General features: G+C 43.2%; 1 protein-coding gene across 2 annotated transcripts; it reads left to right on the forward strand.

Moving 5' to 3' along the window:
- Nucleotides 1–2,375: 2,375 nt before the first annotated feature.
- On the forward strand, nt 2,376–13,683 carry si:dkey-81j8.6 (serine/threonine-protein kinase 10). Of its 2 annotated transcripts, XM_046341722.1 has the most exons (17): nt 2,376–2,724; nt 3,858–4,022; nt 4,326–4,374; nt 4,600–4,749; nt 5,002–5,074; nt 5,215–5,409; nt 5,618–5,786; nt 6,604–8,664; nt 9,009–9,139; nt 9,342–9,465; nt 10,381–10,560; nt 10,703–10,832; nt 11,038–11,162; nt 11,427–11,612; nt 11,799–11,924; nt 12,076–12,189; nt 13,159–13,683. In XM_046341722.1, the coding sequence occupies exons 1-17, from the start codon at nt 2,575–2,577 to the stop codon at nt 13,282–13,284; spliced, it is 4,254 nt and encodes a 1,417-aa protein (XP_046197678.1). In that variant the 5' UTR covers nt 2,376–2,574; the 3' UTR covers nt 13,285–13,683. The 2 variants fall into 2 exon arrangements, with proteins under 2 accessions (XP_046197678.1, XP_046197672.1); XM_046341716.1 differs by having other exon boundaries at nt 2,377–2,724; nt 4,326–4,749.
- The last annotated feature ends 64 nt before the right edge of the window (nt 13,684–13,747 follow it).

Here is a 13,747-nt window from a genome sequence, read left to right on the forward strand (position 1 = left end):
ACTCATTTATATATCTTTATGTACATATTCTTGATCCCTTTACACTTGTGTGTATAAGGTAGTAGTTTTGGAATTATTAGGTTAGATTACTCGTTGGTTATTACTGCATTGTCGGAAGTAGAAGCACAAGCATTTCGCTACACTCGCATTAACATCTGCTAACCATGATTTGATTTGATTTGGTTATGGTTAAAGAGAAAATTGCCAAACTATAGTAAAAAAAAACATCTAATCAACAATGGCATTATTTTCAATGAATTCTGCAACTCGTCCAACTATTGACTTTTTTCACAACTGCCACCAGTTTGGCGCCAAAAACATTTACAACAAAGACATATTGACATAGAAAAATAAAAGTGTGTAAAGAAAGTATAAAGGATATTTCATTCTGAAACACTAATGGTATTCACTAAGTTGATGGTTTATATTTAGGATAATATTTTTGTTATTAAAAAATAAATTGTATATATTTTACATGTGATGAGATCATGCAGAGGGCCAGAGATAATAACCCAATAAAGTACCCCAGAAAGCCACTAAAAAACTTGAAAGTTACCAAATCTCTGGTAGTTCACTGGTAAATTTAGAATGTTTCCAGTAATATACCTTCCCTTTGCAACTTAACCAGCACTTTTCACAACAGCCAGCTTCTAATCAGGGTCAGTAGGTGCACCTGGTTTATCTCATTTAAAAAGCTCATGTAGGAGACTTCAAATCAAATGTATGGATTCAAGTTAGGTTTGCTTGAGCACTTCTGACCCAGTTCTACAGGTGCTGCACTGAAACCTTGGTGAGCAGAGGGAGTAAAGGTTATCAACATAAACATAAAACCCTCATGGGCCTTTCTGCTCAATCTCAACCTCCTCGGCCATCTCAACAAAGCCACTCTCAAATCTTACAATCTTTTCAAATCCATTCAGTTACTGAAGTTGTTGCCTTTTTTATAGATGAGTTTGATTTACACAGTTTCTAAATGTGAATAGTTTATTTCCAAAACACTATATCCATCAATTTTTCACTTTTCTGTTTTTTTCATCAGACATGATTGCTTATGGATACCTTCATGTGTGTGTAAAATATTACTGTTTTCAGATTTTTTATTCATACATTTTAGATGTGTATGAAATGTAGTTTTTTTGCAAAACGCTATATATCCATTGTTTAGCTTTAATGGAATGTTTCTATCCTGTATATTTTGACTGACGATTTAGTAGTATTTATTGAGATCCCCAATTAGCCGCTGCCAAAGTGATATGGTGATACACTATATATACAAAAGTATGTCAACACCCCTTCAAATGACTGGATTCGGCTATTTCAGACACACCCGTTGCTGACAGGTGTATACAATAGACCACACAGCCATGCAATCTCCATAGACAAACATTGACAGTAGAGTAGCCTACTGAAGAGCTTGTTGACTTTCAATGTGATACCGTCATAGGATGCCACCTTTCCAACAAGTCAGTTCGTAAAATGTCTGCCCTGCTAAGAGCTGCCCCGGTCAACTGCAAGTGCTGTTATTGTGAACTACTGAGTTCCAATCTGCCTCAGGAAGCAACGTCAACACAAGAACTGTTCATCGGAGCATCATGAAATGGGTTTCCAAAGCTTGCCGCCATTGAACTCTGGAGCAGTGGAAACGCGTTCTCTGTAGTGATGAATCACTCTTCACCATCTGGCAGTCCGACAAACGAGTCTGTGTTTGGCGAATGCCAGGAGAACGCTTCCTGCCCGAATGCATAGTGCCAACTGTGAAGTTTGATGGAGGAAGAATAATGGTCTGGGGCTGTTTTTCATGTTTTGTGCTAGGTACTACAGCATACAATGACATTCTAGATGATACTGTGCTTCCAACTTTGTGGGAAGGCCCTTTCCTATTTTAGCATGACAATGCCCCCGTGCACAAAGTGAGGTCCATACAGAAAGGGTCCACATACTCTTGGTCATGTAGTGTATGTGGTTGTCTCACCTAGCTATCTTGAGATGAATGTACTCTGGATAAGAGTATCTGCTCAATTACTAAAATGTCAAATGTAAATGTTCTACATAAAGATCTCATATTACTGTTTGAATCATTTTCTAAATAATTAAAAAAAATATTGATGTATCATTTGTACATTTCATTATTAAACATGTAGTTATTTGTTATATTTGACTGTAAAGCACAACAGTACTACTTATTTCTCTGAGTGAGGCAGATATATATCTCTCAATACACAAAAGATAAACAGGGCATAGGCCTACCCCCAAAAATCTCTTTCACTGCATGCTTTTTCTTTTTCTCTTTTTTTCTGTGTAGGATGTGGTTAGCACAGTCACTTCCTGCGTCTCTTCTGAGAGGTTTCAGAGACAAGGAGGTGTGCAGGCGAGTCAAAGACCTTTCACATTGGGTCTCCACCCACAGTGGAACTTGATGTTTGGTTCTGCCTGTCCTTACTATCTTGGGCGGACGTTGTATATAAGAAACGGGTGGTGTTGGCTTTGTTTCTGTGGGCTGCTGTCCACTGTAGCGCTGTAAACTGAAGAGATCCTTGTAGAGTAAGGAGGACAGGGCAAGGTGGGGTGAGGGACATGGCATCCCTTCTGATGCGTATCTTTCGTTTGGGCCCGGAGAAGAAGAGGGTGAAGCATTATGAGAACCTCCGGAGAGACGTGGACCCTCGAGAGACCTGGGACACCCAGGGGGAGCTGGGAGACGGGGCATTTGGGAAGGTCTACAAGGTACCAGCAGGCTGGGGCCCAATACTTAACTTATTTTAACTTCTGGTCTGGTCTTGTCTCCTTTCCTTTCCTCTCCAAACCAAACCAAATCCATAAAAATGTTACATTTAAGATGAAAATTCTATCATCTCTGATGGGATGGAGAGTAACTAACTCTGGTTTTAATTCAATATGGAAATGATGGAGTGAAATGATGTCTCAGTACAAAACAAGAGCAGCCAACCGTGTTACCAAACTTTGAAGTGCTTTTGATTTAAAGCTGTGTTGTGTATCTTCTCAATGGTAGGCAGAGCATAGCATGCGTCATGAGGCCATACTGTGGTTTGTCGTTTTCCTGTCAACCCATACAGGCTGAAATATAACTTCCTGTCTTGACTTATAACCCACACGCATCTGCTCTTCAGTTTTTGCAGAAACACCTTGACTGTTGTTGCACTTAGCTGACTGATTTCCAACTTTAATGTGGTTTTATTATTCATGTGTAAATTGTAAATGTAGAATACTGTATTATTATTGAATCCACGATGCAAAGAACTAGGGCCACCTAGATTAGAGTGAAGTCATGTGTATCTCTCTCACTGGTATATGAGTTCAAGGTATTTGTCAGGGTTTTCCTGTGGTGAAGTAGAGGACCAAAACGCAGCGTGGTTATATTGACTCATGTTTAATAAAAACAGATAACCATGAACACTACAAAACAATAAATGTGGAAAACCAACAACAGCCCTATCTGGTGCAAAACACAGAGACAGGAACAATCACCCACAAAACCCAACCCAAAACAGGCTACCTAAATATGGTTCCCAATCAGAGACAATGACTAACACCTGCCTCTGATTGAGAACCATATCAGGCCAAACATAGAAATAGACAAACCAGACACACAACATAGAATGCCCACCCAGCTCACGTCCTGACCAACACTAAAACAAGGAAAACACATACGAACGATGGACAGAACGTGACAGTATTGTTTGTGATTGTTTGTGATTTTTAACTGTCTTTTTTCATACAAAGCATTTAGATGCAAAGCCTGCGAGAAGATGATAAATAACATATAATATATAGACTAAAGCCAGTATAATGTAGATGGAACCGTAGAGACCATAGTGTATTCCTCTGTCTGTATTCAGGCCCAGAACCACACCACTGGGGCCCTGACTGCTGCGAAAGTGATGGAGGTACGCAACGAGGAGCAGCTTGACGACTATATCACCGAGATCGACATCCTGGCAGCCTGCCGCCATAACAACATCCTTGGGTTGTTGGACGCCATCTTCTTTGAGGGTTGGCTGTGGGTGAGGTCTTTTTTAGCTGTTTGACTCCATTGCTAGGTGTCAATATTAATACACTGGGTCAGGACTTTTTGGAGGGGTTTCAGTGAACTATGTGAAATCTGTGAAATCTGTCATTCTGCCCCTGAAGAATGCAACCCACTATTTCTAGGCCGTCATTGTGAATAATAATTTGTTCTTAACTGACTTGCCTAGTTAAATAAAGGTTAAGTAAAAAATACACACAAAAACGATCCATTATATATATATACAGTTAAGGCTTTTGATGATTGATCGTTGAAGATTCTATCTCTTTCTGTCCCATAGATCCTGGTTGAGTTCTGCCCAGGGGGGGCCTTGGATGACATCATGTTAGGTGGGGGAGCCAAAGCGTCATGCACTCCTTGGTTTCCATTTCTTTTGTTTTTCCTCCTCTCCTTATATGTTATTGTGTGTGTGTGTGTGTGTGTGTGTGTGTGTGTGTGTGTGTGTGTGTGTGTGTGTGTGTGTGTGTGTGTGTGTGTGTGTGTGTGTGTGTGTGTGTGTGTGTGTGTGTGTGTGTGTGTGTGTGTGTGTGTGTGTGTGTGTGTGAACCCCCAAGAGCTGGAGCGGGGCCTGTCTGAGCAGCAGATCAGTGAGGTATGCTGTCAGACCCTGCAGGCTCTGTGCTACCTCCACCAGCACCACATCATCCATAGAGACCTGAAGGCAGGCAACATCCTCCTCACCATGGAGGGACACGTCAAACTGGGTACAGAACTGCACAGCACACTCCTACAACTACTGGATTATAATCTCTCTCTCTCTTTGTCTCTCTTTGTCCATCTTTTCTCTCTGTCTCTGTTCGATTCTCTCTCCCGGATTTTCCATCCATCCGTCCGTTTACCTGTCTACCTGACTGTGTGTCTGTCTAAATGTTGTTTATAAGTCTATCCTAGTGTCTCTCTTATAGTGTATCAGTGCCTCTCATTGAGTCCTCTCAAAGCCCTGTTTCAATCCCCAGCCGACTTCGGAGTGTCTGCCAAAAACATACACACCCTCCAGAAAAGAGCCACTTTCATTGGAACCCCTTACTGGTTTGTCTTACTCCTATCATTTCTGTATATGTTTAAATGTTGTTACCATGCAGCCACATTCCCATGTGCATTCTTTTTCAACAACCCCAATGTCTAAATTTGTCCATCTGTCCCTCTGTCTGCCCGTCCATCTATCCCAGGATGGCTCCAGAGGTGATCCAGTGTGAGACCTCCAAGGAGAACCCGTATGGCCCCAAGGCGGACGTCTGGTCCCTGGGCGTGACGCTGATCGAGGCTGCAGAGATGGAGCCCCCTCACCACTCACTCAACCCTATGAGGGTCCTGCTCAAGATCACCAAGTCCCCCCCACCCACCCTCAGCAACCCACGCCTCTGGTGAGTCAGGGACAGTTAGTCATACATGGAGATGTCTCTATTTTTATGAATCAGTGGTGGCTGGTGGCACCTTAAATGGGGAGGGCCAGCTCATAGTATCAAACACATGGAAAACATATTTTCCCATAGGGAATAGGGTGCCATTTGGGATGCGTCACCTGAAACCTATACCCATCCCTGTGGCCCTGCACTGTGTTCCCACTTTCAGGTCCTCCCATTTCCAGGACTTCCTGCGGAGAGCGCTGCAGAAGAACCCTGAGGCCCGGTGGGGAGCCCAGCAGCTCCTGGCGCACCCCTTCCCCTGCGCTGGACGGGATGGTCGAGCCCTGAAGGAACTCATTGCCGAGGCCAAGGCAGAGGTGATGGAGGAGACAGCGGTAAGAGATGGGGGATTCTTCCAAAATGGCACCCTATTCCCCATATAGTTCACTACTTTTGATTAGGGCCCATAGGCTTTGGTCAAAAGTAATGCACTATATAGGGAACAGAGCTCGCCAACTTGTAGTCCTAAAAAATAGAAATTAGTTACCTTTGGTTCGTTCAGCCATTCCCATGGGGGAAATTCATGGGGAAAGAATGGGGTTTTGGGATAAACGTCGAAAATATGGTCTGTGGTAAAAACAGGCTTAGGAGATCTTATACGTTTTGTTCTATGTAATAATAGAAGTTAGTTAACATGACCTTTATGAATTATGAAGCCTTTATGTGCTTGTTTTGATTACATAAATGCTTCAAAATTCACAAAAAGTGATGAAGATTATCTCATAGAACAAAACGTATAAGATCTCCTATGCCTGTTTTTACCAGACCTTATTTTCGGCATTTGTCCATAACCCCTCCAAAACCCCCATTAATTTCCCCATAGGCTTAGGTCAACGAGCCATGGTGGAGTACAGAAAGACGGCATTACTATTGCTCTCCATTTGGGATGCAGACTTGATTTGAGGGAGTGATGCCTTTCTAATAGAGATCTGCTTCGATCTGAAACGTGTTGGGAAAGTTTCTCTATTTCTGCTTCTATACAGTATACTCTAGGTGGAAGTTCATACATCAACTTTCCAACATTTTGTCATTTGAGTGTTTTTTTTTGTCTTTAAGTAGATAGGACAGAAAATAGATGCAATTGAAATTGCCTCCTAAAGTCTGTCTTAAATGAACAACAATGGTAACACATCCTATTATTTTCTCTGCCAGTCCCTGATCGACCATGGGGGCTCTCTAGACGAGGACACGATTGTGGGGTCGGATGGAGGGACTGCCCAGTCTGAGAAGGGGCAGGAAGAAGAGACAATGCAGGTACCAGAGAAACCTCAGGAGGGCCCATCTATCATACAGGCTGGTATGAGTCCACCACCACCTCCACCCAACCCTGACCCAGTCTCTTCCTCCACCCCAGTGAAAGATGGGGGCACCGCTGGGACCAGGGTGGAGACTCCCAACACGGACAGGGCCAGAAAGTTGGCCAGGCGTCTGTCGGTCTGGGAGCCAGGGACCTTTCTCTCCTTTCTGACCACCGGGTCTCGGCGCTGCAAGTCCGGTCTCTGGGGAGACACACCCTCAATTCCAGCCAATCAGACCCAACAGAACAAGGAGGACAGTCCCACTGGCCAATCAGAAGAGCAGGAAGTGACACATCCAGCAGGAGAGAGAGATGCAGGGGATGCGGAGAAGGATCTGTGTGAGAATGTTGGGAGGGGCAGCTTGGAGGGAGGGATCACTCAACCCATCCCTGAAACAAATGACACAGGAGATGATGCAGAAGAAAAGGTTGAGGGGCAGAAAAAAGAGAAGGATGAAATTTCAAATGACTGTGAGGCCCAAGACCTTGACCTGGAAGTGGTTTCTTCTTCTGAACAGGAAATTGTAGGCATCCACACTGATATGAACCAAAACAGTACCAATGACTCTGTTGGTGATGCACTTGACTCAGACAATAAACAACCAATTACTGAGGCTCAATGTTCAGTTAAGGAAATTGGTATCCTTAAATCAGCACCAAATAATGATACTAAGCACAGGGTAGAAGAAGCTCCTCGCCAGTTAGTGCACAAACAAAGTCCACTGGTTATAGCCTTGTCTTTGGAAATGCCCCGCCCATCCACAAAAGAGAGAGGAGAAACCCAGCACTCAGTGCTAGACTTTCTGGATCTCTCCACTCATAACCACTTCAAGCTGGCAACCAGTGGGGAGGCTGAGGAAGAGACAAAACAGAGCAAAGACGAGATGACGGAAGGGACCAAGGAGGAAATACAAAAGGAGAGGGGAGAGGAGGAGCAGGAGCAGGACAAGGATGAGAAGATTTTAGAAGAGAATGAACTACATGCTAAGAGAGATGAAGAGGCAGAGCACGAGGGGAGTATGGTAGAAGAAAGGGATAAGATGCAGATAAATAAAGAAGGAATACAAGACAAGACATGTGTAGAAGAAGAACAGGAGGTCAAGGTGGAGTTAAAGACAAGCAAGGGAGAGACAAACAACTGTCCAGACATTGAGAAAACTCCAGACAAAGGAATGGACTTAAAAGAACATGAAGCAAGTCCTGAAATGGAGGTTGGAGAATTTAAGAGTGATATTGAAGAGACTGTACAATCAGAACAAACAGGAGAAATACAGACTGAAACAGAGAAGCAAAGAAGTGAATCAACAATGGAAGTTGAGACCAGTGAAAAGGAGAAGAGTTTGAGGGCAGACACAGAAGATAAAATCCTTGATATCAAAGTGACTGAATGTGAAAATGTAGAGAGAGCAGAGGACAGAACAGTGGGAAAAGATGAACAGAGTAAAGAGGAGGACCTTGGATTAGAAAGTGATGACATTGTGATTATCCAAGCACAAGAATCCAATATGATCATAAAGCAGGAACCGAAAGAAGAGAGAAACAAACAAGAAGACAGTAAGGGAGAAGAGAAGATGACTGACCCCCCAACTGGAGAACCTATGATGAGGGTAAACTTGACCTTGGAGTCAAATAGTGGGAGGGAGGAAGGAGGGAAAGAGGAAGGAGGGAAGAAGCTGGAGGAAGGAGGTAAGGAGGAGGAGGCAGGTCAGACCCAATTAAACATATTGACCGAACAGAGCTCAACTAGATCTCAGGGAACAGCTACAGACACAGTACACCTGAAGTCAGCATCAAATGGAAACTGGCACCAAGTGACAGACAATAAACCCAAGATGGCTGCCATTGATGACCAAGCTGACATGACAGAGAAAGACAACTCAACAATGACAGTCTCAACAATGTCAAGACCTGTAGAGGTGAGTGATAGTGATCAGGGCAGGCTGGCACCCATTGGTTCCCCAAGTGAATATAATAATAATAATAATAATAATAATAATAATAATAATAATAATAATAATAATAATAATAATAACACATAAGGGTACAATTTATTAAGGTTAAAGAGACATTCCACTCCAAAATCAAAGTTTCTCAGGTGTAGTCCACTTTTGAGTTCTGAAAACATCTGACAAAAGTAGATTTTAGAGTGTAATTTCTCTTTAAGAGAGGTAATAAGAAGTGTTGTGCGCTTCCCTAGATAGATTACACCAACTAAACAGAAGAACTTTGTGACTGTAATATTTTCTTTGTTGTATTCCAGGAGTTGATCCATAACAGGAAGACGGTCAAAAGGACCCGGAAGTTCATGGTGGATGGCCGAGAGGTCAGCGTCACCACGTCAAAGGTCCTGAAAGAGACCGATGGGAAAGAGCGGCGCATACGGTCTGCCAGGTAAACTTTTCCCTCTGGAAACAAGGCTTGGGCTCCTATGAAAAAATAACTAGATTAAGGATAGACTCATAATTTCAAATACATCTTGGATGGGAGACTTAAACACATTCATATTCAATGCATTCACTTCATTAGTATGTTCAATCTCCCGTGTGTGTGTGTTCGTGTGTGTCCGTGTGGGTGTGTGTACCTGACTATGAAGGCGCCAGGAGCTGCAGGCTTTAAAGCTCCTTCAGAGGGAGGAGCAGAGAGAGTACTCCCAGATGGAGCAGCGGCTGCAGCAACAGAGAGAGATGATGTTCCGACAGATCGCCCAGGAGATGACAGTGAGTAGTGGGACCCAGAGTCCCGTTTGCAGAATATTTAGATAAAGCCTGGAATAAAATAAAAAGGGCTACCTGTAATTTAATTATAATATAATATTTAGCTTCTATATAGCAAATGGCACGTACTGTATGTAAATACTGTAAATTGTGTGTAAGCCTGTCTCCCACTTGAATCTTCTGTGCAGACTGGGTTCAACTTCCTTCTGTTTAAATTTTTGTATTTATTTATCTGTATATGTATGTATGTATGTATGTATGTATGTATGTATGTATGTATGTATGTATGTATGTATGTATGTATGTATGTATGTATGTATGTATGTATGTATGTATGTATGTATGTATGTATGTATGTATGTATGTATGTATGTATGTATGTATGTATGTATGTATGTATGTATGTATGTATGTATGTATGTATGTATGTATGTATGTATGTATGTATGTATGTATCTATGTATGTATGTATGTATGTATGTATGTATGTATGTATGTATATGTTTACTGCTCAAGGGATATAGTTATTTTTTGGATAACATTATTTACTATTATGTATTCTTTTTTTATTTTTAAATTTCACTCTTTATACGATTCGCACTGCAAAGAACACTGGAAGAATTATTACTGAATTATCACAGCAAATTATTGTAATGTTTGTGTAAGTGTCAATTAATCCCATAAGGAATGGGTTGCCTACTGGCGATATGACATGAAAACATATTTTAATTCATATAAGCTACATTCTGTTATGACACCATTGTGACTTCCAAAAACACAATGTTTTTCAGGTTTTAAGGTACGGGATTTGAATTTAACAACCTGAACAACTAATTTTCAATATTGAGTGATCGCATGAGATTTGTGGCAATCTTACAAACTCCAGCAAATTTGTTGTGTTTTGTGTGCATTGTGCAGAGCAAGAAGCAGTATTACGACGGTGAGCTGGAGCGGGTAGAAAAGCAGTATGTTCAGCAGAGCAGCCGCATGGAGACAGAGCACACAGCCAGGCTCAGAGAGGACGCACGCAGACTCAAGAGCCAGCAGGACCGAGAGCTGAACCGCAAGGCTGCTGTACTGAAGGCTCAACCCAGAGAAGTACACCGATTCGCACGCAAACACACGCACGCACAACATGCACGCACGCACGCACAACACGCACGCACACACACACACATACACACCAACACACACACAGAGAGCCCTTGGTATATCTTGTTTCCTCTTGTGTTCATCCCAGGAGGCGCGTTACTTGCAGAAGCAGCAGCAGGAGCTCAATGAGACGCTCCAGAAAGGAGTCCAGGAACACAAGAGGAAGGTGGCCTCTATGGAGTGGGATATCACTGTCAAGACCCAGCAGCTTAAGAGAGGTACAAACACGATCAGCACACACTCACGTACGCATGCACCTACGCACTCACAAATTGGTTACGATTATGGGCTGCTTTATGAAAATGGTTAGGCCCAAATTACAAACCGACAGGAAATTAGACATTGACCACAACGATGACATTGACTGTGTTTGCGCCTATAGAAACTTTGATTCATTCACATATATGGGCTCCTTGCCTGCAGCCCGGGAATCAGTAATTTGGGAGATGGAGCAACGTCATCTGCAGGAGAAGTACCACCTCTTCAAGCAGCAGGTGAAGGAGCAGTATTCACTGCAAAGACAACAGCTTACCAAGAGGCACAGCAAAGTGAGTTGGAATGCTCTCACTAAGAACCCTAACCCCCCCCAAACTTACATACTCAAATGCACACACAGAGACGCGCACACACACACACACACACACACACACACACACACACACACACACACACACACACACACACACACACACACACACACACACACACACACACACACACACACACACACACACACACACACACACACACACACACACACACACACACACACACACCATGACCATGATCCCCTCTCCCCTGTCCTTTCCCAGGATACAGACAGGGCGTCCCAGTTCCATCGGGCTTTGCTGGATGAGCAGAGGGCCCAACAGGCCCAGGAGAGGACCCAGCTCCAGCGAGCCCAGCGCACCGAGGCCAAGGCCAGGCTGGCCCACTTCAAGCAAGAGTTGAAGATACTGGGCCTGAGTGGGCAAGAGCACAGGCAGCGCCTCACACTGGTTAGTACAGAGACTTGTATGGCTTCTCAGTTCCCAAATAGTTAACATTCTTTTCTGTGCTCAATTGGCCACTAGTAATTGTTTGTTTGGCAATCATCTTTGTCTCCGTCTCTGTCTCTTTTTCTCTCCCTCTCTCACAATTTATATTTCTTTCTCTCTCTCTCCATCTCTCTCTCTGTATGTCAGTTTATGTCGGAGGAGGAGGGCATTCAGCGAGCTGAGAGGCAGAGTTTGCAGCAGGTCCATGAGGGCCAGCTAAGGGAGGTGCAGGAGCAGTGTGACGGCAACATGACTGAACTCCAGGAGCTGCAGGTACACTACACTACACACCCTGTGCTAGCAAGCTCACTGGGTTGTAGATATTCATATTATATCTACTATAAACTGGTATACTCTATAATAGAATGTTTTCATATAATCAAATAAGCATAATTGGTTATGTGTGCTTGTGTGTGTGTTTCAGAATGAGAAACTGCAGCTGTTAGTTGATATGGAGAAGAAGAAGATTCGGAGACTGGAGGATGAACACACTCTAGAGCTGAACGAGTGGAAAGACAAGCTGGCCTGCAGGAAAGAGGTATGGGAGACAGAGAAAGAAGAGAGTTTGTTGTGGGAATAGTGTGTTGAATGACAAAGCAAGTAAGGAGATAGGAGACCGTGAGTGGATATTGTTCAATGTTCAGCTGCCATATCCATTAGCCATGCACACCATGGTAACAGATTAATGATGAGAGGCAGTATTTATTTATTTTATTTTCTATTTTATTGTTATACTTTTTACCCATTTTTCTCCTAATTTTCTTGATATCAAATTGTCCTATCGCTGCAACTCCCATACGGACTCGGGAGAGGCGAAGGTTGAGAGCCATGCGTCCTCCGAAACATGACCCGCCAAGCCGCGCTGCTTCTTGACACAGTGCTCGCTTAAGCCAGCTGCACCAATGTGCCGGAGGAAACAACGTAAAGCTGGTAACCAAAGCCAGCGTGCATGCGCCCGGCCACCACAAGGAGTCTCTAGAGCGTGATAGGACATTACAGCCGGCCAAACCCTCCCCTAACCCGGACAACACTGGGCCAATTGTGCGCTGCCTCATCGCAGCCGTGCCTTAGACCGCTGTGTCACTCAGGAGGCAACAGGGCAGTATTTTAAATCTGAAAACATGCTCCCGTTGCACTTGTTGTCCTTGGAGATCTGAAAAGGTTCATTAAGGTCAGGTATGGCTCCAAGGAGAAATGTTGTCATATTCATTAGACATGCATACACTTCTAACAGCTTGCTGTTTGAAGGGACATCAGGGCTACACTTTGAATCCCAAAACATGTTCCTTTGCACTTGTTGACTTGACCTCGATGACCTAAACATTTCAATGAGGGTATATAGTCTGTTTGTCCATCCGTGTTTGAACGTGTTTATGCCTGAGTGTGCAGGCATAGTCTGGTATAGTGTGTGTGTCTGTGTATCTATCTGTGTGTCTATGTGTCTGTCTATCCATCTGTTGTCCTTCCATCTGTCTGTGTTTGAATATGTTTCTGTCTGTGTGTGCAGGTGTTGGAGGAAGACCTGGCTCGCCGGAGGAGAGAGAAGGAGGGAGCGAAGAGACGGGGGAGTGAGCCTGAGTCCCGGTTTGCACCTCGACGCTCACGATTCTTCTCAAGCCTCAACTTCTCTTAACTGACCACGACCAAAAGAGAAACCAATCCTGAAAAATCTAACTGCGTTTTATATCAGACACACACTCTTACAGGGAACTCACATACGTGTATATAAACAACATACTATTATTTTACTCTGACAGTGCCTGATATTTTTTAAAGGACCTAAACTCATTATACAGAGGAGTGAGTATAAGAGGAATTACTGACAATATTTTTTATTCTTGTCAAATATTGTACATGCCTCTCTTGCAAGAGAATAGAGGACATGTTTGTAAATATTTCAATAGTTGACCACTGAAGGATGTGTAGCAAGCTACTTTAGTATGTGTTCTTTCAAACACTGTTGTGGGGCAGACATTTCCCTTATATTATTTTGAACCTAATGTTTGCAATAAATTACAAATGTTGGTCATCATCTATTGCTGAGTATCCTGTGATTGTGAGCGCATGTCCTCCTGGTGGCTGAAGACAGCACCAAC

This window comes from Oncorhynchus gorbuscha, linkage group LG03, assembly GCF_021184085.1.
Source record: "Oncorhynchus gorbuscha isolate QuinsamMale2020 ecotype Even-year linkage group LG03, OgorEven_v1.0, whole genome shotgun sequence".
In the NCBI taxonomy this organism is placed as follows: Eukaryota; Metazoa; Chordata; class Actinopteri; order Salmoniformes; family Salmonidae; genus Oncorhynchus; species Oncorhynchus gorbuscha.

Bases quoted from the DNA above. Each gene is read 5' to 3' on its own strand.
- si:dkey-81j8.6 (XM_046341716.1), top strand. From the start codon at position 2,575: ATGGCATCCCTTCTGATGCGTATCTTTCGTTTGGGCCCGGAGAAGAAG. The intron at 2,725-3,857 runs GTACCAGCAGGC...GTCTGTATTCAG, and splicing joins CATTTGGGAAGGTCTACAAG to GCCCAGAACCACACCACTGG. The intron at 11,163-11,426 runs GTGAGTTGGAAT...GTCCTTTCCCAG, and splicing joins TTACCAAGAGGCACAGCAAA to GATACAGACAGGGCGTCCCA.